The sequence below is a fragment of the Equus caballus genome, chromosome 20 (genome assembly GCF_041296265.1).
Source record: "Equus caballus isolate H_3958 breed thoroughbred chromosome 20, TB-T2T, whole genome shotgun sequence".
Lineage (NCBI taxonomy): Eukaryota > Metazoa > Chordata > Mammalia > Perissodactyla > Equidae > Equus > Equus caballus.
In genome coordinates this window covers 39644999-39671520 of record NC_091703.1, presented here as the reverse complement: position 1 = coordinate 39671520, position 26522 = coordinate 39644999, and the positions used below count along the sequence as shown (strand labels likewise).

Below are 26522 nucleotides of genomic sequence, written 5' to 3'. Positions count from 1 at the left end.
AGAGCTATGAACTAGTCACTCTCTAGTCTTTTTTTTTTTTTTCTCAAAGATTGGCACCTGAGCTAACATCTATTGTCAATATTCCTTTTTTTGTTTTTCCTTCTCCTCCCCAAAGCCCCTCAATACATAGTTGTAGATTCTAGTTGTGAGTGCCTCTGGTTGTGTTATGTGGGACGCCGCCTCAGCGTGGCCTGATGAGCGGTGCCGTGTTCCCTCCCAGGATCTGAACCAGTGAAACCCCAGGCCAGCAAATTGGAGTGTGCGAACTTAACCACTCAGCCATGGGGCCAGCCCCACTTTTGGGTCTTAAGAGTTGTCTTTTGGTGTGCATGTGCATGTGTGTGTGTGTGGTCAGGGGACTTCCAGGTGACCCTCTGCTATGCAGAGAAAAGGCCTTCTCAGAGCATCTCCTCATTTGAGATTTGCCCAAATTAAGGCATCTCTGCAGAGGAATGACCATGCCTCCCTCTTGCAAAACCATGATAACTGAAGTTCATTTCTGCCGACTGGAGTTATTCACTGCCCCAGCTGTCTGAGACTTCAGTTGGTTGGGTCTGTTAACCACATCCCTCTCCATCTATGTTACATGAGTTTTGAAGTTCTTATGAAGCCACAGTGTTCTAGTCCCACCCCACTGTTTACCGCTCTTACTTAGGTACCATTTTTTGGTACCTCCTTGGTGCCAGGCACTGTGCCAGACTCTGAGGACTCATTGCCTCAGTGAACCTTCACGACACTTCCTTTTTTTTTTTTTTTTTTTTTTTTGAGGAAGATTAGCCCTGAGCTAACATCTGCTGCCAATCCTCTTGCTTTTGCTGAGGAAGACTGGCCCTGAGCTGGCACCCATGCCCATCTTCCTCCACTTTATATGTGGGACGCCTGCCACAGCATGGCTTGCCAAGTGGTGCCATGGCCGCACCCGGGATGCGAACTGGCAAACCCCAGGCCGCTGAAGCCGAACGTGCGAACTTAACCACTGCACCACCGGGCCGGCCCCCATGACACTTCTTTGAGGTAGGTACTATGGTTATCTCTTCTTTACAGGTGCGGAAACGGAGGCTCAACCAGCAGCTTACTTCTTTCTACCACAGCTCGCTGCCCGCGGCAGGGACAGGCCCTTCATCTCTCAGAGCCTCCGTTTCCCACGTGAGGCGAGGGGGTGGTCCCTCGGAGGCTCTCGGGATTTGCCTTCCTAGGAGCTAGTTTAGGCACACATCCCAAGGGCTCAGACGTCCCTGGGAGACAGGAAGACTCTCTTTAGAGCAATAGAACCCAAATCACCTCTTCAAGCATGTGCTCCTCTACCCCCACCCCCAAACCCCCTTCTCAGGCCAGCTCAGTCTCTTCTGTCATCGGGAAACACAAAGTGCACAGTCTTACTTTTCTCCCCACTACACACACTTTTCTTTCTTTCTTTCTTTCTTTTTACCATCTATGCAGACCTCACCCCAAAGCCCAGCTTTAGATCGGGGCCTCTTCTGTAAAGCCTTCCCTCATTACCCCTGCTGTTAGCTCCCTGTCCCCCTACTGTCTGCACTGTTTCTCTCAGGCTGTCTTGGGTGGCCTGTCCTGTCTCTCTGGCTAGCTGCATTCCTCGAGCACAGAACCTGTGCCCAGAACACCCTTCTCCCCTGTTATTGCTCAGTGTCGAACACTTAGGGGGTATTCAAGAATGAATAAATGCACAATTTAATGTTCCATCAGCAGGGACTACTTCTGTTTTGTTCCCCATTATACCCCCAGTACTTAATTCAGTACCTGACATGCTGTAGGGATTTAATAAATGTTTGCTGAATGGGTTAATAATGAATGGTAATAAATGAATGAATGAATGAACTGAAGGAGATCAAAGAGTATCTTCTCTAATGGGTGGGTAGGAATCTTTCCAACTGATGGGCAGGAAGGTGGAATTCTTCAGTGACTCAGCCAGACCTGGGGTTGTGATGGGGCAAACCACGGAGCCATTCTCTCTGTCAGGCCTGCCCCTAACTCTTGCCCCTACATCGGTGGACACGAGCCCCTGAGCTGGGGCTGAGGAGGACATTCTGTCATGAGGACAGAGCTGGGTTACCCTCAGGACTGACGGGTCAACGCCTAACTCAAATGGGAGTCAAACCAGTCTGGAGGGCAGTTGATCGTTTGCTCGCCTGTTTTCCCTGTAGCACTGGAAATGCGGCTCCACTGTCTATACTGAACTTCATCCCAAAGAGAAGCAAAGAAAACAACACTATTTTAACACTCTCTAAGTGAGCTGGTTTACAAATGATGGGAGATCCTGGATTGGATCCCGGGACAGAAAAAGGACATGAGTAGAAAAACTGGTGATATCTATAGTTAATAATAATATACCAACCTTGATGTCTTCATGTTGACAAATGTACCGTGGTTATGTAAGATGATAACATTAGGGGAAACTGGGTGAGGGATGTATGGAACTATCTGGACGGTCTCAGCAACTTTTCTGTAAATCTAACGATATTCCAGAATAACAAGTTTATTATTATTAAAATAAAAGAAACACAGATGGACCAAGGCTGTCAGACACACAGTGCCTGCCGCTCAGCAGGGGCTCAGCGAACACCTGGGGGGGATGGATCCAGGTGTGTCACCTGCGTGAGCTGCTTTCCAAAGAACCAGATGTTCCTACTGTGTGACCAACACATTCAGAGTTTAACCCAATTTTCCTCTCAGTTCTGCTCTCCTTAAGAGTCCAAAGGGTTGTTTGGAGAAAATAAATCTTTATCCATTTGGTCGGAGAGGTTAAAACACATAAAACACAAGTTACTTTGAGTAACTCAAGACACTGGTTCCAACATGGTAGTGGGAGCTACAACCACCGCCATACAGTGATGTCATTTCTGTAGCATTTTATAAAACGTCCTTTTTGTGTATATCATGTCATTTGGTCTCACCTTCTTAACCAACGTGCAAATGATTGCCTGGCCTATGGAGTTTGGCAGAAAAGTTGCCGTGTTGCTTGTAAAATAACTTCTGAAACCATGATTAGAGAGGATGTCGAACACAGAAATTAAGAGAGATCCCAGGCTTGGCTCTGCTGTGTAAGCTTGGGCAAGTCATCTAATCACTCTAAAGACCTGCTCCCCCATTGGGTATCAATGGGAATAAATACAGTATCTACTTGACAGGGTTGCGAGAGGAGTAAAGCAAGTGATTCGTGCAAAGCCTTGAGCACAGTTCCTGGCACATTCTACGTGCTTGATAAACAACCATTGTTAGCGTGCCGCTAAAATGTGAAGCAGGGCAGGGTGCCTTTTTACAGAAAACACTGCCATCTCAGGCAGATAAATAACTCTGGGAAGGATTTTTGATGAAGACATTTTGATTCTGAAAGTTCCCAGGAGCCAGGACTGAATTCTAGGTTACGTCTGGGCAACACACACACACACACACGCACACACGCACATACACACACAGAACACCTGCCACAGGAAAAAATAGAGGTTCTCATTCATGTCTTAAAGAACTCTGGAGAGACTTCCAGCTCCAGCAGTATAATGGACTGAGCTAAAAAGGAACTTCTCCGGCTTCAGGAACAACAGTAACAACAAAAAGCCTGATATAAAATAAAACCAAATTGTGAGACATGGTTGAACTCACAAGAAAGAAATGAAGAAGGAACTGAAAGTCAGCGCCGTGAGAGAGAAAGCTGACGATGTGGTTATCACACCAGAAACTGGCAGGGACAGGGCCTGTGGTCCTGGGCTGTGTGAGGGGCAGAGACCCCTGCTTACAGCGAGGACCCTCCAACAACTGCTGGACCATGAGAGGTGCCAGTGGCTTGTCCCTGTCCAGGGCTCTGGGCGAAAAGACACAAAGTTCTCCCAGAAAAGCTCCACGTCCCACACCTGCCTGCGTTATGTGTGGTTTAGAGCTTGAACTGACACCACTTACAGGGTAGTTAGCATGAAAATTGGCCCCCAGCTGTTGAGAACCCTGAGGTGCCTGGCCAGGGCCAAGTCAAACCAGCTCAGACGGGTCCTTCCACTGCCTGGGCCACACAGAATTCCCATAGAAAACCAAGTCTTCATGCAGACGAGCCCAACTGGACCAGGCTGGAGTCCAGTAATCTTTGTTTTAATAAGTTTAATAAGTTCCCTAAGATATTCTTCAGTTAAGTTTGAAAAATATCACTTTACCTACGTTCTTCTATTTCAACATAATTTTCTTTCCACTTATTCATCCATTCATTCAACGTGCATTATCACAGACTCACGCTGTGACTAATGTTTGCCAGGCACCATGCCAGGAACACATCCGTGATGCCTTTTGTTCCTCACCATAAAGTCCAAGGGATGTGGTTGTACCCCCAAGTTACAGATGGGACAACCGAGGGCGAGGCGGTCACTGGATGGCCAAGGACCCACAGCTGGGACTCCAGCTCAGTCCTCCTTCCTGGGAACTGTGTCCTCCACCAACCCTGGGGTTACTGGTTCCTCGACTGAGTGACAAAGACAGGCACACGGGTGACCAAGGAAAAGAATGACCAGAGCCAGGGTGCTCACAGAGATAGTGTTGTCCTCCCAGTCCTGGCCCCTGAGGCCCCAGTGGGCCCGCTGCCCGGTACACACATGAGCCACCTGCCAATGATAATAACTTCAGCTGCCTTTGGCTCAGGGCCCCAGGAAGTCTTTGGTCACTGGAATGGCAGGAACTGCCCGAGGCAGCAGCGGACCAGGTGTGGGAGGCAGACCAAAACACCTGTAGTGTCCTCTGTCTCCACGGGAGGAGTTGTGCTGGGTCCTGCTGTGCCCATGTTTGTGGGTTGGAAGCCCTCACTGCTCCCTTGCCCTCTCATGCTTTGCAAGGTCCTTTTGAAGCCCCTTTCCTGTCCAGAAGGGCGGCTGCCTTCCTTTCTGAGAACACAAGCCCATTTGTGCCACAGGGCTGTATTTATGTCATTTATGGCTTGGTTTCACCGAAAGGATGTCAACTGCATGCGGGCAGACAGTTATTTTGTTCACTGCTGGATCCCAAGGACCTAGAATGAATGAATGGATGAGTTGTGTAATTCGTTAATGTAATTCAGGCAGAATCTGGTCCTCAACTTCTTTGTCTGCCCATTGCGGGGTTAGGCTCAAACCTTGGCTTTCAAACTTAAGAAAAAGATCACTGGAACACTTTTTTTAAACGAAATTTTCGAAAGAGCCCCCATGTATAAGACACACAATAGCAGGGCTGTACTTGTTGAAGCTGGGGGAGGCCCCAGGGCTTCAGTGTGTGTCCTCTCCCTGCTCCCCTGTCTCTACCCCCCAAACCCCAGACAACACTGGGCTTCCTTGGAGCACAGTTTGGAAACCACTGGCCTAAGTGAGGTCCACCTCCCTCCAATTAGTCACCTCCTCTCCCAAAGTCTAAATACAATTATCTGTAAAACGAAGGAGTCGGACGTGCTGACCTTTCTTCTATGACATTCTAGTATTATAAGTCATTACCTGGACTCCAGAAAATTATCTAAGAGCCAGGTAAACCTCAAAATAGAACTTGCAAAGACACGCTGAGTGTCGTGCCTGCCAACGGCCAGCAATCGTCAGGGATTTTCAAGCAGCTTCTATTTGATGAGCAGTTTGTGGGAGCCATTGGAACCCGTAAGATCTCAGATTGCTCAACCAATCTAGTCAATGAAATGAGATACAACATCTGAAATGATTAAGACAGTCCACTAGCAAGTGCTGGAATGGACGGACAGATTCTCTGCATAATCGAGAGATCATGGGAAGAGATTGAGTGGTGTGAAACGGGAGGGTGTTGGAAGAGGTGAGATCTCTAGAGCAGAGAACAGAAGGTCACTCTAGGTAGGGGACGCAGTGAGTGCCACGGCGCCCTGCACGGGCACCTCAGCAGACTGAGGCGCTCACACCCCCAGCTGCCGGGAGGGCAGCCTAAGGATGGTTCAGAGCTGAGCCCCTCCCTAGCCAACAGATGGACTTGACCTTGTGGTGTGGAGTCACAGTCTTGGTCCCAGGAAGGGCCAGGGCCTCTCCACCATCTCGTATCTCCGATTGTGGTTATCGTGGCAGAGACTTCTAGTTGCCCCCAGTATCCATTCCTTAGTAATTGAACCTCCAATTTTTAGCTGGGTACATGGCTTATCAGAATAAAGTCTACATTTCCCAGCCTGCCTTGCAGTCAGGTGTGTCCACGTGATTAAGTTCTGATCCATGGCATGTAAGGCGGCATGATGTGTGTCACCTCCAAGGCCTGCCCTTAAAGGGAAGAGGCGTGCCCTCCCCCTTCCCCTTTCTGACTAGCTGGAATGCGGTCATAGCGGGGAGCACTCCTGGACTATGAGCCACACGATGGAAGGACCCTGGGTCCTAACTCTGTGGAGCCACGACACCAGCCTTCTGGGGCTGGAGTGCAAAGGCCACATGAGCGAGCAATGCTCTTCTGCCTTGTCGAAGCCTCTGCTACCCCGACCAATGCAACTACAGTACCAATCCAAGTTTGCAAAGCTCGTTCATAGGGACCCCTGTGGTTCCCAGAGCCTGCTGGGGGTGGAGGGAGGAGGCAGGCATTATTCTCTCTCACTGTACAGTAGTTGAGCTGAGGCTTAGGGTGGCTCGTCCAAGGTCACTCACTGCTGAGTGGATTCCCGGGAACAGAGGGAAAGGAAGGGCGGAGAGACTTTGGACATTGGGGTCAGACCAGCTTTGGTTGGAACCGTACCTCCTTCCTTACGAAACCTCATTCAGAAAGACCATGCGAGGATAATGTGTGTGGCAAGGTAGGCTCATAGTCTGACTGTAGGACACTTTTATTCTCAGAATCCAGAGATCCTGCTTGTCAGTCAAGGGTTCTTTCCCCTGAGGATTCTGGTCTCTGAGGCGTGTGCTCTCCCAGAGCCGGCAGCGGGATCACCAAGGATGGAGTGCCTGCTGGGAGTCAGAAGAGACTCTCGAAGGAGGCGATGTCTGAGGTAGGCTTTGGGGGATGGGGAGATGCAACATAGGGAGAGAAGAAAGGGGACAGCATCGTGGGGAGAGGGCACAGCTTGAGCAAGGGCACAGAGATGTGACACGTGAGATGACCGTGGACGTGGACGAAGAGCTCCCAATCCCAGCCTAATCCTCATCCCAGCCTTTCGATATTTTATTCAGTGGTTTGGGTGTTTGTGGGTAAGGCTGGGGTTGGCATCGTTGAGAAGGCCACATGACAGCTACTGGAAAATCCTTACTTTTCAAGGACAAAGCAAAGTCACTTGATAAGCTCAGCTAAAAGTCAACTCAGTGCCCCCATCCCTCCCTTCGCCCAGCTGGGGAACAGCCCCTGAAGCAGGTGCCTGCCCGCCCCCAGCCTGTGCTATGAGGAGCTCCACCAGCCCCGCTCCCCTGGGCTTCTCCTCAGACTCATGGTCCTTGTCTGTAGACAGATACACGCTCTGAGACGCTCCGGCAAAACCACAGCCAGGGGAGGCTGCGTGCAACTTCTGTGAGAACTTAAAATTATTTCAAAATAAGAAATATAAAAAACAAAACAAAACAAAGCAGAGTGGGAGGTAGATAGACGAAGCCCAGTTGGCGAATGCTGATAATTGTTGAAGTTAGAGGATGGGTTCTTGGGGTCTCATTGTATTATTCTCTCCAATATGTTTGAAATTTTTCCATTACAAAAAGTTATTACAAAGTTTTTTCAATGGATGTGAATGTTCATAGCAGCGTTATTCATGATAGCCCAAAGTAAAGACAACCCAAATGTGCGTCGCCTGATGAATGGATAAATAAAACGTACTATAGCCACACAATGGAATATTACTCAAGAATTAAAAGGAGGGAAGCGCTGATGCACGCTACGGCATGGACAAGCTCTGGAAACATCCTGCTGAGTGAAAGAGGCCAGATGCAGAAGACCACATATTATATGATTCTATCTATATTAAATGTCCAGAATGGGCACATCTGCAGACAGAAAGTAGATTAGTGGCTGCCGGGCACTTGGGGAAATGGAAGAATTGAGAGGTGACAGCCAAGGGGAATGGGGTTTCTTTTGGGGACAATTAAAATATTCTGTAATTATGATGTTGGATGTGCAACCTGGTGAATATACTAAAAACCATTGAATTGCACACTTTAAATGGGTGAATTGTATGCTATCTGAATTATATCTCAATAAAGCTATTTTGAAAAGTTAAAAAAAAAAGGGGGGAGGGTGGCGGGAAAAGATCCAGGAGAGGCTCTGGGCCGTGCGTCTCCACCGGTTTCTCTGTTAAGTGGATTGCGTGTGGGGATGGGCTAAGGGGAAGGAAGAGACCAGCTGCTTAACCAAGGTCAGGCTTCCTCATTTGTGGCCCAGCCGGAGGAAACTAACACAGCCTGAAGCCACTGCAGGGAAACTGTTTGTCTTTACCCTGGAAAAAGGCATTCCCCATTCATGATCAGATACAGAATTTTCTTTATTCCAGGACTGTGATGGGCATTTTACAGGTTTCTGTATGAGATGCCTGGCCCACTTCCACTGCCTGTTCAGTTACTCCTAGAATCTTCGGGAGATAATGCATCTCAGTTTTCCTAAGTGCACTGTCTCAACCACGGCTGCACCCCGGGGTCACCTGGGAGTTAAGTACACAGAGGCGCTCGAGTCCTGCGCCCAGAGATCCTGGTTTAATTCGTTTGGGAGAAGCCTGGGCAGCGGAGGGTTTAAAGCTCCCCAGGGGGTTTGCATGTGCAGCTGAGACTGATTTAGTGAAGAGTCTTTTAATGACTAGAAGAGAAGATCAAAATCATGGCATAGCGTGTGGTAAGTGTTCTATCAGGAAACTTTCCTTTTAGATTTGCGTTTACACTGGGCTACAATATAAAAAAACGCTTCTCACTGTGGGTTTCGGCCCAGGAATCTGGAGACCTCAGGTTTGCAGGTCCTCTCAGTCACCCGAGGGCAGGCGCTCCCTTCTTCGGGATCAGCCCTTTCCATCTTGGACAACCCTTGCTGAGCCCAAAGCTGCCTCTCTGACACTCTCACATCAACCCCTGACACCTGCACTATTCACCACCTTCTGGAGGCGTCACATTTTCCCACCACATGCCTCTGACGTGCTGTCACGCCTCGTCCTCGATAGGAGCCTAGGCTGCTGCCTAACCCGTCTCTACCTGTCAAACTTCTACACACTTTTCTAGCACCAGCCCAACTGCCACTTCCATGAGGCCTTCCACGACTGGACGTGTTTGCTCCCTCGCTCTGCACACCTGTGCTGTTTTAGTTTCTAACATTCAGTTTGAACTTTCTTGTATGATAACTATTTGATGGCTGCCTTTGAGTTTGAGCAGCCCGTGAGGTCCTTGAGGGCAAGGGCAGTGGCATTTTGTATGATGTCTCTGTATCCCCTGCAGGGCCTATGTATGCTCAACAAACGCTTGTCGAATGAATGGATGGATGGATGGATGGATGGATGGATGGATGGATTGCATGCAGTTTTTATGGGGGAAAGGTACCAAGTAGTAGCTTAAGTGGGGATGGGTTTTAAGTCCACCAAATCCCCATTCTTTGATAAGAAAAAAAATTAGGCAAATAGAACTTTGAGGCAAGTTCCCAGTCCCCCTCCTGACCAGACTGGAAATTCTGAACCCCCACTGGTCGTCATGGAGACCATCTCTCTTCCGGTGAATGAATGAACGAACGAACTTTACCTCATCTCTAGTGAAAACCAGGCACTGTGTTAAGTGTTTTTACAAACAGTTTCACGTGCCCCCAAACTGGCCCTGTCACAGAATTAAGCACACATCAGCCGAAGGAGGACCCACTGCTGCCTCAGCTTTCACAGGAACAAAACACACCGTCTCAGGACAGAAAAGGTGGGGAGCTGGGAACAAGAGGAGGGGGCGTGGCCTGGAGGAGAGAGCCCAGGGGGCCACATGTTGAAGATTTTTTTAAAAAGAGACAAACTTCTGATTATATGCAGATAGTGTGATTATTAACACATAAAATGTGAGATCATCCACCAACAAACTTTTAGAACCATTAGGAATGTTCGCAAGGTTGCTCAAAACCAGATGAACATGCAAAGCAATCAATAGCCCTTTCCATCAGCAATAATCGATTTGATTAGAAAATGTCATAGGAAAAAAGATCCTATTCCCCACAGCAACAAAAACTAATAAATCTAATTAAAGACACACAAATCTTTATTGTAGGACAAAAAAAGGACAGAAGAAATGCAGAGACAGACTATGTTTATAAATGGGAAGATGTCATTTCAATCAAAATCCCAACAGAGCTTTTCACATGGGGAAGAAAGGGGTCGAGAGCAACAGAGGTAATGTTTGAAGAAGAAATTGGACGAGAAGGAGAAGGGTTGCCACCTTTGATGCACCCCTTACTATAAGGCTATGGTGATTAAGACGATGTGATTTGATGCGGAAATAGACACATTCCCCCACGGAAGCGAAGAGAGACTCCAGGCACAGAGTCTTCAGAATCCAGGAACTCGAATAAGTCAGAGGCAGCGTTTCAAGCAAGGGTGGAAAGGGCTGCCTACAAATGGCGTGGGATAATTGGTTATCACATAGCAAGCAACTGAAAACTTAGATTTCTATCTCAAACCAGCCACAAAACAAATTCCAGATGGATTAACCTAAATATGAAAGAGCAACACTTTAAAACTTTGGAAAGAAAATAGAGAAGAAATCATTGTAACAAAGTAAAGACGTTGAAAAACGCAAATTGTAAGAGGAAAAGATTGATACATTTGACTGCACTAAAATTGAAATTTTCTGAACGACAAAAGACGTCATAAAATAAAAAGGCAAGCCATGGAGTGGAATAAGATATCAGCAATGTCTATACGGAACAAATGGTGAGTATGCAGACTATACAAAGAACGTCTACAAGTTAAAGAGAAAAAGATAAGGGTAAAAAAACAAGAAAAGGTCATGAGCAGGCAGGCAAGAAGGGGAAACAATAAGTGGTCAATAAATACTTAGAGATGCTTAACGTCACTGGTAATCAGGATACGCCGATTAAATAAGCAAAATAAAATGAGGTATAATTTCACACTTATTAGAGTGACTTAAAACTTTGAAGTCTGACAGTACCAAGGTTTGATGACATTGTGAGGGAATTAGAACTCGTGTATGCTGCTAGTGGTTAAACTGGTACAACCTCTTGAGAGTAACTTAGCCGAGTCTGGTAAAGTTAATGTGATGCGTACCCTAGGGAAACATGCCACGCGGGCGTCGGAGACACGAACAGGGATGCTCAGAGCAGTGTTGTTTAGAGCAACAAAAACTTGGCCATGTCCGTCAATAGAATGGCTAAATAAACTATGGTCTAGGCTTAATGGAATATTTACTGAAAGAGGTAAAGAGCATTGAGGAAAGTCAGGAGGCTGAGTCCTGGGTCTTTCGCTTCTAACTGATGATGGGACATTACACAAGTCACTGGTTCCTCTTGGTAGTATGCTCTCCCCGGATATTTTTGTGGCTCACTCCCTCACCTCCCTCAGGTCTGTGTGCAGATTCCACCTGCTCACAGAGGCTTCCTGGACCCCATTATTTCTCCGACCAGCATCCGCACCTCCTGACCCTGCTTTGTCAAGAAGCAGAGTGGTTTCAGCGGTGAGCGTGTAGACTCTGGCCAGACTGGGCTCAGATCCTAGCTGTACCAAGAGCTGTTTGTATGACCTTAGGCAAGTTATTTACGCTTTCTGTGACTCAGTTTCCTCCTCTGTAAAATGGAGATAATAATAGTTTTCACCCCAGAGGGTTGTTGTGAGGATTGAATGAGTTTAATATGCCGAAAACTTAGAACAGTGCCTGATATAAAGGAAGTGCTAGTTAAGAGCAAACTACGTGGCAGTTAAAATGAACGCTGTGGACCGGAGTGACGTGGCTGATCTCACAAACAGGCTGCTGAGGGAGACGAGCAAGGCCCACGTGCACCTCACCCTCCCCTGCACTCCTCTCCGAGTCACGAGCAGCACACAATCCAGTCCTTGGTTACACCCGCAGTCAGGTTCCCCTCTCCTGGTTTTAGTTCCTCTCAACTCCTGTTCGTGCCCGTCACAGCCTGGCTGAGCCAGTTTTTGACGGTATTTATTGAACTGATTGAACTGAATTGATTCTGAAAAGTCCTTGAGTGCCAGAGGATGAAGACAACACTGACTCTCTCAGGTGGTGTATTTTAAGAAGTCGAAATAAAGACAAGAGGAGAGTGGGTGCAGTGGAGCGGGTGAGCGACACAGATGCCCAGACAGGGAGAGGATCCCAGGGATGGGCTGTCTCCGAGGGCAGGAATTCTGTTACTCCAGCCCGAGGGAGTGTGGGTCTCAGCTCAGCCCCTGCCCCAGCGTCCAGTGTGTGACTGAAGCATTAACTGCTACCTTCACAGAGGACTCTGTGCATGAAAAAAGATCTAGAAGGATCCAAGCAGAGTCCTTAGCAGTGGCTACACGAGGGAGAGTGGGTTAGGGGACAAGAGGGGTGAGTGGAGTCTTTAAAAAAAACTCTATATACTTTTGCATTATTTGAACTTTGTACAGTGAGAAAGAATCTATTGCTTGTGAAATATTAGAAAAAAATTACCTTGCACACAGAGGTACTCAGTGAAAGGGGATTACTGTTATTCTTCAAAACAAGGACAAAGACAAAGACTTCCCATCCAGCACAGAGGTCCCCAGGCAGGAAGGCGCCCTGCTTGCCCCTCTTCCCCACACGCTGCAGCTGGCCCGTCAGCAAGTCTCTTTGGCTCTGCCTTCGAACTATATCCTGAATCCAACTGCTTCTCCTGGCTCAGCACCTGCCACGCTCATCCCTCGCGCAGACGTTCAACACTCTCCCACTTGTCCCCTTGTTTCTGCGCTTGCCCCCTCCAACTCACGCTGCCCAGCAGTCGCGGTTCCTTAAAAACCCAAACCAGGCAGTGGACACGTTCCAAGCACCGGCCACGCGCCAGGCACTGTGATAAGCAGTTCACTCACCAGCTCTGCTGATCCTTTAGCAACCTGGGAACTAGGTAGTAGTAGAAGCTTCACTTTACAGATGCAGAAACTGAGGCACAGAGTGTTCAATAATTTGCCCCAGGTCCACACTGTGAAATGGTAGAGCTGGGCTCCGGTCCAGCTGGGGCGCATGCCCCTGGCCGCCTCCCCGCACTGTCTCCCTCACAGCGTGTCCACGCTCCGCATCTCCCTGGGGTGAAATCGGTGCTGGCTACTCCAGCGGTAAGGCCCCGTGTGATGTGGGTCCTGCCTGCCTCTCCTGCCTTATCCCCCACCTTCCTCCTCCTCACCCAGCACTCCCCAGCCCCACTGGCTCCCTGGCTGCTCCTCCATCTGCAACATTCTTTCCCTGATCTTCAAATGGCTTGTTCTCACATCACTTAGGTCTCTACTTGAATGTCATCTCCCCCAGAAGGGCTTCCCTGACCACCCTTTCCAGAAGACTGTCCACTTTGTTCTCTGACCCTTTCCTTTATTTATTCATAGATCTTGTCATCTCTGACGTGACATTGTAAGGTTACTCGTTTGAATGTTAATTATCTGTCTGCTCTCTCTAGGATTTCCGCTCCATGAGGGCAGAGATTTTTTCCCAGGGCCTGGAACAGAGCTGGCACAGAACAGTAGCACCGTAAATGAATAAATACACCCAAGGCAGGCTGTGTGGATGTTGGGCTGATCGAGTACCAGGTCTAGGCCTGCTGTGTGGGGCTGCTAGGAATGTGTCCTCTCCCTCTGGATGGGATGGTGCTTCTGCCCCCTGGGTCAGCGGTGTGGCCCCACCCTTCTCTCTGGGGCTCCTGCACAAGAAGGGCAGAATGTGAAGGAAGATCTTCCATGTCCCTTCCCAGTGTCTCCCACTCTGTCCTTCTGTCCATCCCTCCAGCCCCAGGGCTTTCCAGCCACCTGGAAGCTGCTCTGACAAATCTGTTCCCACCAAGGTGATAAAGATGTGAAGTGTTGCCCTTCCCAAGGATATTGCATTTTAAACAAGGCCGGGCAGGAGCAATACTTCACCCCAGTGGATGACTGTGTCATGGGGTAACTTGCCAGACCAGGATGTCGGAGGGAGATGCTGCCTTTCCCACTCACAGGCCCTGGGAGATAAGACATCGCAGGCAAGAGTGTGGATGGAGAGGGAGAGTTGGGTCCAAGCTCACCCAGTGGGTCAGAGAGTGGGACCTGGCAGACCCCAATCTCAAATGTCACAGCTGTCCCCAACCCACTCAACCCACCTCTTCCTTTGCTGCTACCCAGAAGGCCTAGCTTTGTTCCCAAAATCATGCCTAAGCGATCTTCAGGCTCCGCTTTGGGGAATCCCTCCAGAAGCTCCCCAGGGAACCCAGAACAAAGACCTTACCCATTTCAATCCCGCAGATGGCCAGGGCCGCAATCACAGCACCTGCTGATGTCCCAGCAAAGCGATGCGCTGTTTCTAGCATCCGGGGGGCCAGGTCCCGAAGGGCGTCCACGGCCCCGGCCTGGTAGAAGGAGAGGAATCCACTGCCCGAGAAGGAAATGGAATGAGGGGTGTCTGGGTCCCCCTTGAACACCTGTTCTTCCATCTCCTCAGCCTGAGGCCTCCGTGATGGGGAGGAACCACCTCTCAGTGCTTGCCTGCCCGAGCTTGGCCACCCTCCTGTTGGAACTTGCTGCCGAGCTTCCCTGACAGCCTGGAGCCTGGAATGTGGCTGTCTCTCCCCGGTCAGCTGGGACACCCACGGGTGGCTCAGGCAGCTGATTCCTGGACTTGAGCTCCGCCAGGAGGCAGCCCCAAAAGCCCAGGACAAGGTGCAGAAGGTCCCCCAGATGTGTGCGCAGTGTCCTGGTCCTTTGAGCGCCCCCCTGGTTTCATTGCGTGGCTGGATTCATCTCTGGCCCAGACAGCCCTCTGCCCATGCTGGGTACACCTCGGAGCTGCCGTGCAGGGCCAGCCCAAAGAGGTGGAGCTCCTCAGCCCGAAGCCCGAAGCCTTCACACATGGGGTTGCAAAACCTCTCCGATGGTTATCAGAGGGCACCTCCCTCCCTGGCACGCTGTGGTAGTAAGGGAATTAAATGCTGGCCTCCCTCCAGGAGGACCATGTTCTTTCCACGCAGGGGCAGGAATTGGCTCTTGTTTCTAAGGGGGACACACTCACATCCCCCCTTCCCCCCCACAGCGACACCCATCCCTGGGCTCCTTCTCCAGGTCCTGTGTGGTATGTGTGATGTGTTAGACAATTATTGTTATTTGTTCTTCTTACGTAAATACCCCTCTGCTTATTCACTTCCCTGTTTATTCAGATGTCAGGACTGGGCACCAGCAAAATTGTCAAGGAAGAGAAGTTTGGCTTCAGGGGCCCCGCCCACCACCGCCTCTCCATCTCTCACCGTCTTTTCTCCCCGGCGCTTCATTGACCCGTTGACCCTTAGGCAGCACCCTCTCACCAAACCCCAAATCTTCATGCTGTGTCCTAAGGGTCTCAGAAGAAATCAATCTGAAGTCTAGATCATTCTAAGTGTTTGGGGCTTCATATCGTACACTGCTCACCCCACTTTGAAATGTGAAGTGTCAGATGGTGATATTTAACCCCAAGGATGAACAGACTGGGAAGCCAGATATGAGAGTACCGGGGTCAGGGCAGAGATGTTTTGGAGCCCAGAGGGTAAGGGAGTGGGCGTGGGGACCGGGGTTAGCTCCAGGGGACGCTGGTCATGCCCCCTCTGGAGCTGTGCCATGTGGCCCTGGCAAGGAGGGTCTTCCTGACAGCCCACAAATTTCAAAGCCTGAAGATGTCACAAAGTAGCCAAGTGGCAAGACCACATCTCTCTCCTCCCCGCCCCCCTAGACCTTACAGAGGCAGGACCAGAATTAGAATCTGGACACTAGGTTCCCTGCACAATGCCCAGTCCAGCTCCACGCTCTGTTAGGATGTGACATCAGTGCTTAACCCATCCCAGGGAGCTCCCACCCACTCTGCTGGCCTCACTGGTCTGTGTTAGAATTCCACAATGAGGGCAACGCCCAGTATTTGGCTAGGAGGGAGATTTCTGTCTTCGGCAGGTGGCTCCAGGCATGTAAGTGCCTCCTTTGGGGAAGGGAGCTTTTGATTATATGTGTGAGCAACAGAGAAAATGTGTATGTGTGTGTGTGTGCGCGTGTGCGCGCACAGAGAGATACGAAGTGACCAGCTGCTGGACTGAAGGGTGGGGTGTGACAGGCTGGAGTCCGATCAGCGTTTGGAACATGGAGACCCTGCCTCCTTCCTGGCAAGTCAGGTCAGCTCCACTGAGTATTTGCATGCCCAGCTCTGTGTCGGGAGCCCTGGGAGGTGGGAGCGAGCGGAAGCACCATCCCCTAACGCAGATGCTTCCACTTCTTGGGAACAAAACAGATAAAGGTGAAATAGCCAGAGGACCACACAAGGCAGTCCATAATTAAGTACCAAGTTGTGCAGGACTAAGATTCTTGCCAGAATAGTTAAGAGACAAGAGTGAGCAGAGCAGGCTGGAGCCGTCAGAGAGGCTGTGCGGTGGAGCTGTGGGTTGGGGGATTTGGAGAAGCTGGAAGGAGGAGGGAGGGCATTGTGGCAAAACATAGCACGAGCTCATTACAGGGGAGCGAGTGGCTGTGATCACTGGCACTTACACAGGATGACGGGCTTTGGATCAGACAAATGTGGGTTGAATCCCAGTTTTGCTACTCGCAGGCAACGTGACATGTGTAACTTCTCTGAGCCTCAGTTTTCCTCATCTGTAAAAGGGACTGACTATGCAGCCCAGGCTGCACAGTAGCTGTAAAGGCTACAGATATGACTGTGAAATGCCCAGCACGTGGTTTGTCTATTGTTATCAAAGGGTAGTAAGAACCAAAGCTTGAACCTGGGTGATAAGGTGGAATAGAAAGATGGGGTCGGAGGAGGAAGGTGTGATCCTTTTGTGACATGCAGGAGGAGCTGGGAGGGTTCCCAGGCAGGAGAGTCCTGGTGGGCCAACGAGATGAGGCTGGAAGACAAGGAAGAGGATAGTGCTGCATCCTCCTAAGATGCTGGCGGCCAGGCCAGGGCGGCGGCTGAAGGAAGACAAGTTAATGGAGCAGTTGCCACAGAGCCTCTCAGGACCCGGGGACTGGTTGGATGGGCGGCATGAGTCACGGCTGATGCCTCGCTTTTAGCCTGGGTGCTGGGAGGGATAGGGCTGCCTTTGGTAGACTCGGGGAAACTGGGACAGAGCTGGGGAAACTGGGTGGAGGATGAGTTTACTTTAAGATGTGTCTGAGATGACAGCTAGACATTGGAGCTGGGGGTGGAGGCGGGGGTGGGGACAGGGAAGTCTCCAGAGAGGGGGACAGAGACGCCTGCCGTTGAGGCAGCAGAGGAGGGTAAGCAGTTGGAGATGGGTGCACAGTCGTGTTGAAGGAAGACAATCCTGGACAAGTATTCTCCTTCGGGGTCATCCTGCTTTTCCCAGTGAAATAGGAAGCAAGGTCACTGCTGGGGGGCGCCAGAAGGCAGGGGGCCCACTATCCTTTCAAAGACAGTGCCTCATCCTGACTTTGCCCCCGGCATCCTGGCTCCTGAGGCCTGGCTGTCCGATTAGGCTGGCATCTTCATTGAGTGAACATGCTCTTTGGTTCCATGGGGATGGTGGAGACCACCGCAGGTGCAGCACAGCTGCTATGCAAACTGGCAAACTAGAAACTCAAGCCTGCGCACAGGAAGGCCCCATCGGAGCGGTGAACATCTTCACCAAGTGCTGACTCTGGCCAAGTGACAAGGGCTCGTGGGCCGCAGGGCTCGCTGGTCCTGTGCCTTGATGTGAAATGATTGAAAAAGTTCATCTCATCTCCCCTAGTTCCTGACACTATACTTAAAGCCCGAAGAACTTCAAGGGGACGACATCAAGAAAGGATCCGTCATGACACTTCTACATTTGATCTTTAACATCAGCTCATAATCCTCCCAGGTGTTTTAAACTAACTCATATGACTCATCAGCCCCTGAGCAAATTGTACACAAGAAACTGAGACTGCTTATCACACACAAGTCCAACAAGACAACCCAAAGTAAATTTATAGGAGGCCTGGAGTTTCCATAAATTACGTGAAGCCACTCAGGACACAGCTCTCGGGGAGAAAGACGGCGTCTAGATGCCAGGTTGGCCTTCCATGGTGGTGCACCACCTTCTGCTTAAATCCTGCAAAATATTTATTTAGTGAAGAACCTGGTTGTTTCTTGATGTGAGAGAGTATGAAGGTCACGGCATCGCCCGTGAATAATCTTGCCAATAACGTTTAACCTGAATCTAACTGAGGCCTAACTTCCAGTTGACAGTGAGCACAGAGTCTGAAGTTAAATGATGCTGGGTGAAAACAGCCAGACAAATTCAAAGTGCGGGAAGGGCTGGTGGTTGCTGCTGTTGCTACACATGAGCCATTCCCAGTGCACTTGCTCCTCTCCCACATTCCTTTAAAGCAGCTGAAAGGCCAGATACTTGATTTCCCAGCCTCCCTTGCAGCTAGAGGCCATCATGAGACCCAGTTTGGGCCAATGAGAAGTAAGGGGAAATCTGCTGGGTAGCTTCTAAGAAAGACTTTCCTCTTGATAAAAGGAGAAAGGGACATAAGGAGAGTCCCTTTCACTCCATGCCCCTTTCTTCCTGCCTGAGGTGCTGTCCTGTGAGGCCATGGTGTTTGCAGCTATGGCAGCCATCTTGCATCCATCAAGAGAAACACGGCAATCACACTGAGTGGATTAGTTATCTGCTGCTGTGTCACAAATTGCCTCAAAACTTAATACCTTAAAATAACAAACATTTATGATCTCACACAGTTTCTGAGCATTAGAAACCAAGAAATGGCTTAGCTGGATGGTCCTGGCTCAGGGTCTCTCTGGAGGTTGTAGTCAAGCTGATAGCCAGGGTTGCTGTCATCTCAAGCGTCATTGGGGTGGAAAAATCCACTTCCAAACACACTCTCATGGTTATTACAGGTACCACTTCTCTGTTTTGTTTTTTCCTGGGAAAGAGTTGCCCTGAGCTAACGTCTGTTGCCAATCTTTCTCTCTCTTTTTTTTCCTCCCCAAAGCCCCAGTGCATGGTTGTGTATCCTAGTTGTAACTGGTTCTAGTTCTTCTATGTGAGCCAGCACCACAGCAAGGATATGGACAGACGAGTGGCGTGGTTCCATGCCCGGGAACCAAACCCAGGCTGTCAAAGCGGCGCATGCTGAAATTTAAGCACTAGGCCATCAGGGCTGGCTCCGTAGGCACCAGTTCTTAAGCGGCTATTGATAGGAAGCTTCAGTGCCTCACCACACAGGCCTCTCCACTGGGCTGCTCACAAGGTGACAGCTTGTTTTTCCCAGAGTGAGACATGCAAGGGAGCGAGAGAGAGTAAGAAACAGTGAGAGAGAGAGAGTGAACCCAAGATGGTTTTTTTTTAATAACCTAATCTCAGAAACAATACCACTTCTTCTGCCATATTCTATTAGCCACCCAGACCCTGGGAAATGTGGGAGGGGTGTGAACACCAGAAGGTGGGAATTATTAAGGGCCAATTTGGAGACTGGCTACCACACTGAGGACACCAGAGGAGAAAGAAAGAAAGAGCCTGAGTCCTTGAGGAGATTGTTGCGTGAATGCACCAACCCTCAAACCATTTGTCACCTTCCTGCTGTGTCAGATAATTGAATGTCTTTACAGCTTAAGCCACTGTTCATTTGATATTTGCTGCTGAAAACCTCATGTCTAACTCAAGGACTATTAAATATTTCTAGTAAAATGTAGAAATATTATCTTGAGAAGAACAAATAAAATATGCCCTTTGCTTTTAGTAACAACAAAAGGAATACCTCAAGGTATAGTTTGTCAACATAAGTGAAACAATTCTGATTCATGAAAATTCTGAAAAATTTAATCAGAAAATTTTTATTATACCTTTTAGAAATTGTTTGCCAACTATTACTTTTATTAGAAGAAATGGAATATTTTTCTCTTCCTTATTCCTCCTGAAAAATAAAGTGGGGTTCTGCTAATTAATTGAAGAGGCCTCTAATACAGCGCTCACCTTTCGAGGCATGTAATTTGAGTTTTGAGTACTTGATCACCACATAGGTACATCCTCTGTGGGCTGCAAGGGTTTACACCTTTTCTGAAAGGTTGGCAATTTTTAAAAATAAGATTTAAGGAGAGAGGAGGAAACTTCACACAGTTGAGATGGGGACAGAGCTTGCTGGCATCCTGTCCTATTGTCCTTTTATATGACCTTGAGATCACTCATGCGGCCCAAATCATATCTTCTTCTGATTATGAAACAGCCCACACATACAGTAAAGTATTGAAAATAGAACAGCAAACATCCATGGACCTACCAGACAGATTGAACAAATCTTCACATTTCATCACATCTCAGTCAAATATTTGTTTGGTTTTAAAGAAATGAAACATCACAGATAGAGGTGAGACCTCCTTTGAACTCTCACCTCCACTCTCCTCCCCATGAGAAACCATGTCACAGATTGGAGAGAATCTTTCTCTTCCATGTTTTTATATTTTTATTACATGAATATGTTTTATAAACAATATATAGTATGGTTATATAAATATTTTTAAATTTCACATAAGCAAATACATTGATTTATTGTGCAGTTTGCTGTTTTCATTTAGTGTTGTGATTCACTGCTCTCGTCTTTTCCATTTTACTGCTTTTGGTAACCTATTATGAGATTATGGGACAACACAGTCATCATTCCCTTCCTGATGGACATCAGGCTGTTTCCATTGTTTCTCTATAACCAACAATGCTGCAGTGAGCGCCTTTGTATATGTCTCCCTTTGCATCGTTTGGAGATTTATCAGGTCATAATGTGGGTGTATCAATTGTACCCATGGATTTCAATTTATAGAGGTGACTGAGTGATGATGTGGAGAGGCTAATGCCATTGAAAGAAGACTTTTTAAAGTTACATTTCTGGGGACAAGGGGGCATGCCATGCCATGCCATGCAGGGCCACATGGGGAAGCACCAGGTTTGGTCAAGAGGCAGAAGGGATGAGGAGAAAGCATGGCCCGGAGACTTTATTGTGTTTTCTGCAAGAAAGACAAGGCAGGGCAAGGGAACAGCCTGGGACTGTCTGGTTAGAACAATGTCAGCAGGCTCTGGACTATAGAGAGGGTCTCTAGCTGTCTGGTACCCGGTCCTAGGTAATTAGGGCAGCAGAATATTGCCTCCTGGAGTGTAGGAGCCAGATAGAGGAGGTGGTTCAGAGTATGGGCGCTGGATTGTTAGTATGCATGTGAAAGATGTGCCCCAAGCCCTTTGCTATCTCTAAGAATTGGCTAGCCCTGGGAGGGGCAGTCTCTCCCAGTCAGGGAGGCCACAAATGCCTGAGCATCAAGAGTATACAAAAGAAGAAAATATAGTTAATGCAGTGCACACTTCTTCAATTTGACTAGGTGTTGCCAAATTACTCTCTAGAGTGGCTGTGCCAGCTTACACTCCCACTGAGAGTTTGTAAGAAATCTAATAGCTTTATTTTCATTTGTATTACCAGAATAAAAATTGTGTTGCCAATCTGAGGGGTGTGAAGTGCTCTCATCGTTATTTAATTGATAATTTCCTGATTATTTTGGAGGCTTGGCATCATTTCATCCATCCATTGGTTGTTCCAGTTTCCTCTTCTCTGAACTGCTTGTTCTTAGCTTTTTTCCCATTGGGATGGGGGCAGTGTTTGTCTTTTGTTAATGAAATGTAGATGTTGGTACTAACACTAGCTAATATTAATAATATTAATGTTAGGGGCTGGCCCAGTGGTTAAGTTTGCACGCTCTGCTAACCCTGGGCCCCGGTGGCCCAGGGTTTTGACGGTTGGGATCCTAGGCGCGGACATGGCACTGCTCAACAAGCCATACTGAGGCGGCGTCCCACATGCCACAACTACAAGGACACACAACTAAAAATACACAATTATGTACTGGGGGGCTTTGGGAGAAAATGGAAAAATAAAATCCTTAAAAAAAAATAATATTAATGTGAGCAACTGAATGAATTGCAAATATCCTCTCCCAGTTTGTGGCTTGTCTTTTAACATTTTTATGATTTCTCTATGGTACAGAAGTTTAAAATGTATTATTCTTCTCCTTTACAATTTATGTTTTTGCATCTTGAAGTCATAAAGACGCTCTTCCACATAAAATAGAGTCTTGGTTGGTTTTTTTTTTTTTTTGAGGAAGATTAGCTCTGAGCTAACTGCCGCCAATCCTCCTCTTTTTGCTGAGAAAGACTGGCCCTGAGCTAACATCCGTGCCCATCTTCCTCTGCTTTATATGTGGGACGCCTGCCACAGCATGGCTTGACAAGTGGTGCCATGTCCACACCCAGGATCTGAACTGGCAAACCCTGGGCGCTGAAGTGGAACGTGCGAACTTAACCACTGCGCCACGGGGCTGGCCCGAGTCTTGGTGGTTTGTAATGATTTAACCTTCAAGCCTAAGCTATTTGTTCAGTCTCCACTGGAAAACTGAACTCTGGTGGGCAATTTGGCACCATTTCTTTAAAAATTAATACTTCTAGGAATTTATCCTGCAGAAATACTCAGAGTCGTCCCCCAAAAATAAATGCCCAGAATCGTTAAATATGGCGCCAACTATAATAGCAAAAATCTAGAAGTAACCTAAGTATCTAACAGTAGAAAGCTAGTTAAATGAAGTATGGCATAGCCAAATAATGTAATTCACTGCGGCCATAGAAAAGAAGAAGGGAGATCTGGATGTGCTTATATGGAGAATTCTCTAAGATATATTGGTAAGTAGAAAAAATTAAAATTGAAAAAACAGGGATCCAAACAGTAAGCATAGTATGCTACCATTTGAAGGAAAAGATTCTCTATGTATACAGGCATAAAATTTCACTTACGATGGTTACTTCTGAGGAGGGGGACCAGGGTTCGAGCGTGGGAGGGAAACCCGTTTTTCATTGCCGATGTTCTGTGCTGTTCCCACTGTTACCTCCCTTACAGTAAACAAAGAAGAATTGCTGTGGGTGGTCCCATTTGCTGTAAGTTGCGGTTTGTTGGGGCATTTGGAAAATTCTGAGGTGAGAGGGGCTTTCGTTCCAATAGCTGAGAAGAAGTTCAATTATTAGAAATGGGGCAGGAGACTGGGCATCACTGGACAGTCTCCTCACGTGTGTTCTGTAGCCGGGGTGAAGGCAGCAAGGGCAGCGCTCCCAACAAGCCGGGCGACGAGGTGCGGGCTCCTTGCTGTCTGGGGGAGGGGAGAGTTGTCTGTGAACCCAGGAGGCGGCTGGGAGAAGCAGGGGAGGGGGGTTGTCTGTGGGATGGGGGTGCGGTGGGGGGACAGAGCAAAGAGAATGGAAGGTGGGGGCAGGTCTGAGCCAAGAGGATCCCGCCTAGTCCCTGCAGCCCCAGGACCCGATGTCTGAGTCCCACCGTCTGGGCCACCCTCGGCTCTGGGTCTCCTGGCACCGTCTGGCTGTGGGTAGGAAGAAGCTCTCCACCCCTGCCCCCAGTGGAAGAGGAGAGCCCCCACCTCAAAGCTCCTGGCAGGCAATTCTCTGGAGAGGAAGAAAAAAAAAAAGCCATGCTCAACCTAGACAAACACACGATAAACGAAAACGGAAAGCACCTTGAGTTTACCCTCGGTAGAGGTTTAAGGAGGGAAAGGGATCGGGTGGGCATCGACAGAACAGAGACAGGACGGCCCCAGGGTTGAGCCCAGCTGCCTTTCCCAGGGCAGGCCTGTGTAGCTGGTAGGGGGCGGGGCGGCCTGGGTTCGAATCACAGCTGGGTTGATTCCACCGCCGGTAAGTTTCCAAGTCAGGTAGCATCTCTGTGCCTCAGACGTTTTATCTGTAAAATGGGAAAACAGGGGGTTGTCCTGCATATGGTAAGTGTTAAGCGTTGTTATTCTTTCTTTCTTTACCACCTTTGTGAATTCATGCAGCTGGGGCCCCGGGCCGTGGGGTTGGGTCTGTGTCTGAGGCGGATGCACATTAACCAAGCTCGCAAGCCTGATGAATAAACTGTGGCGCAACTGGTCCATTTACACCAGCCGGTCAGCGTGTGGAGGTGGAGACATCATCGCCTTTCTCCTCTCTCTTCTCCCCACGTCTTGGAGCCCAGACCCGACCCAGAGGCTCCTTGGGGGGATGGGAACACTTCTGCACAATTACTTTTTTCCACGGCTGCTCCCACTGCTTGACCGTCAGCCCCTGAGAGGAGGCACTTTACGCCACAGGAGCATCGCAAGTCATGGTTGTCAAGTAAATACTTGAATGAGTAAATGGTCAACGTGTCTTCTCTGGCGTAGCAACCCTGGAAACGACCTAAATGCTCCGCGACAGGAAGTCGTTATTAAATTGTGGTCCAGTCACCCAACAAAACCGAGCCGTCATCGGAAAGGATAATTATAGCGATTATATAGAAAGATGGAGAAATGCTTGCGATGTAGTCTAAGAAAAACAAAGAAATCAGAATGGTCTGGACACGCTGTGGATCCATCTTGATGATAGTTTGTTATGTGAAAATGCAAGGTTCAGAAAAGGGATTATAAAATGCTACCACTTGTGCAAAAAAGAGGGCAAAGAATATAAGACTTCCCCTGCATCAATTATTATAAGCATCAAATACCTGACAAATAAAAATGGCGAGCAATAGGATATATTGGAGTATTTGAGGAAGACATTTGGTATAAACCTAATTCAGCCTGACTTTGTTTTTTTTTTTTTCCAAAAGGGCCTGACTGCGGCTGTTGAGCACGCATTGTATATCTGCTTAGACATTTTCTATGGCCAGAACAAAGTCCCTTGAGATAAAGGTGCAACTTTCCCCCACATTGGCGTTTCCTTAGGGATAAGCGTCTTTCCTTAGGCTGGGAACTGATTGCTGCACTCACCTTTGACCACCCAGCTCACCTGTGACCACTCAGCTGGAGACAACAGACTGCCGCCCTGCTGTATTCACTGAGACAGAAGACCTACCTGCTGTTTCCATCAATCGCTGTGCCACAGAGCAGTCTCGTGACTATTGTAAAAGGGACATTTCAATCCTATGTGAAACATCCTCTCTGGGGGTATATAACCAGTCTGTGCGCCCCACTTCTTTGGTGCCCTTTCTGCCTTCGGGAAGAAAGGCCCCAGGTTATAATCCTCAGATTTAAGCTCAGAATAAACTCACCCAAATTTTCATTTATAGATTGGTTATGGATTATTTTTGTTGACATACCTCTGAACCACATGCAAGAGATCGAAAACCCAGGGCCTCTGGGGAGGGGACCGAGAGGTGGACTGTCGGAGAAAAGTCACTGACAACAGTTTTTTACCTTCTGAAGGTTGAACCATGTGAGCGTGTTTCCAATTCAAAAATCAAATACTGTAATTCAAAACACTTCCTGAGACATAGCAATGGAAAATAGATCCATTTTGTTTCTGCTATATTCCTCAGGCACATGTTTTTTCCCCTCATATTTTGATGTTTCTGATATCAGGATATATGGCACAATCATGGGCATTCTTAATAGGTTCTTGGGTGGGTTTTTTTTCTGAAAAGCTTTTATTAAATCAACGCTGAATCTTAAAATTGATGGTATTTTAAAATCAAGGAAATATAGTACATAAAAATGTGGCATATGGAAAGGGACTGTAACAATGACAACCGTTGTGTGGTGGGATTATGGGGATCTTGTTCAAAATAGTCTTTACTGGTATTTTTACATCATTTCTTCAATTTTTTTTTTTTTTTTGAGGAAGACTAGCCCTGAGCTAACATGTGCTGCCAATCCTCCTCTTTTTGCTGAGGAAGACGGACCCTGAGCTAACATCTGTGCCCATCTTCCTCTATTTTATAGGTGAGACACTTGACACAGCATGGCTTGTCAAGCAGTGCGTAGGTCCACACCCAGGATCCGAACCAGTGAACCCCGGGCCACCAAAGCAGAATGTGTGAACTTAACTGCTGCACCACCGGGCTGGCCCCTCTTCAATAGTTTTTAAAACATATTTTTAACCATTTTCAGGAGACAATCAATGATTTCAGAAGGAGACGTTCCCCAGCACCAGGCTCTAGATAACCTGCAAAGCAGTAAACCCATCTTTCCTTGAAAATCACCACTCCCTCGGGTTCATTTTGCTTAAATAATTGGCAGAGCAAAGCCCTAGGCCCTGAGTTTAGCTGTTACAAGGAAATACTCATTTTCCTTGGATTTTTCCTGAGATGCCCACCTTCCAGGAACAGTTTTTCAAAAACTCAGACAACTCATACTTGGCCACCATCAGTGTCCATTCCAGGGTCAGACCTCAAGTTTTGGTTCAAATCACTGCTGTGGTTCACAGAACAGTTGCTGAGTCGGAAACACTGATAAAACCCGGTGCCTGCTGGTCAGGCTGCCAGAGCAGTGAAGCATACTGAGGGTCGTTACCAAAGGGTGGCTCAGAGCCTTCCTGCTTCCAGTGTGGCACAGTGAGCTGAGTGTGCCCTGCAGGACCAGTTCTGGTGCACACCCTGTGGATAAAGGATGTCTGAATCAAATGAATAAGTTAAGCAATATTTAAAGGAAGAAGAAGAAGAAACATTGCAGGTA

General features: G+C 48.2%; 1 protein-coding gene across 4 annotated transcripts in view; it reads right to left on the bottom strand.

The window, feature by feature from the left end:
* Positions 1-15061, bottom strand: part of PNPLA1 (patatin like phospholipase domain containing 1) — a 44153-nt gene extending 29092 nt beyond the window's left edge. For 3 of the 4 annotated variants that reach the window (XM_070244478.1, XM_070244477.1, XM_023624834.2), the window contains exon 1: positions 14307-14928. In XM_070244478.1, coding sequence (XP_070100579.1) covers positions 14307-14511 — 205 coding nt within the window. In that variant the 5' untranslated portion in view covers positions 14512-14928. Of the gene's footprint in view, positions 1-14306 lie in introns of all 4 variants that reach the window. The other variant, XM_070244476.1, reaches the window with a different exon arrangement.
* Positions 15062-26522: the final 11461 nt, after the last annotated feature.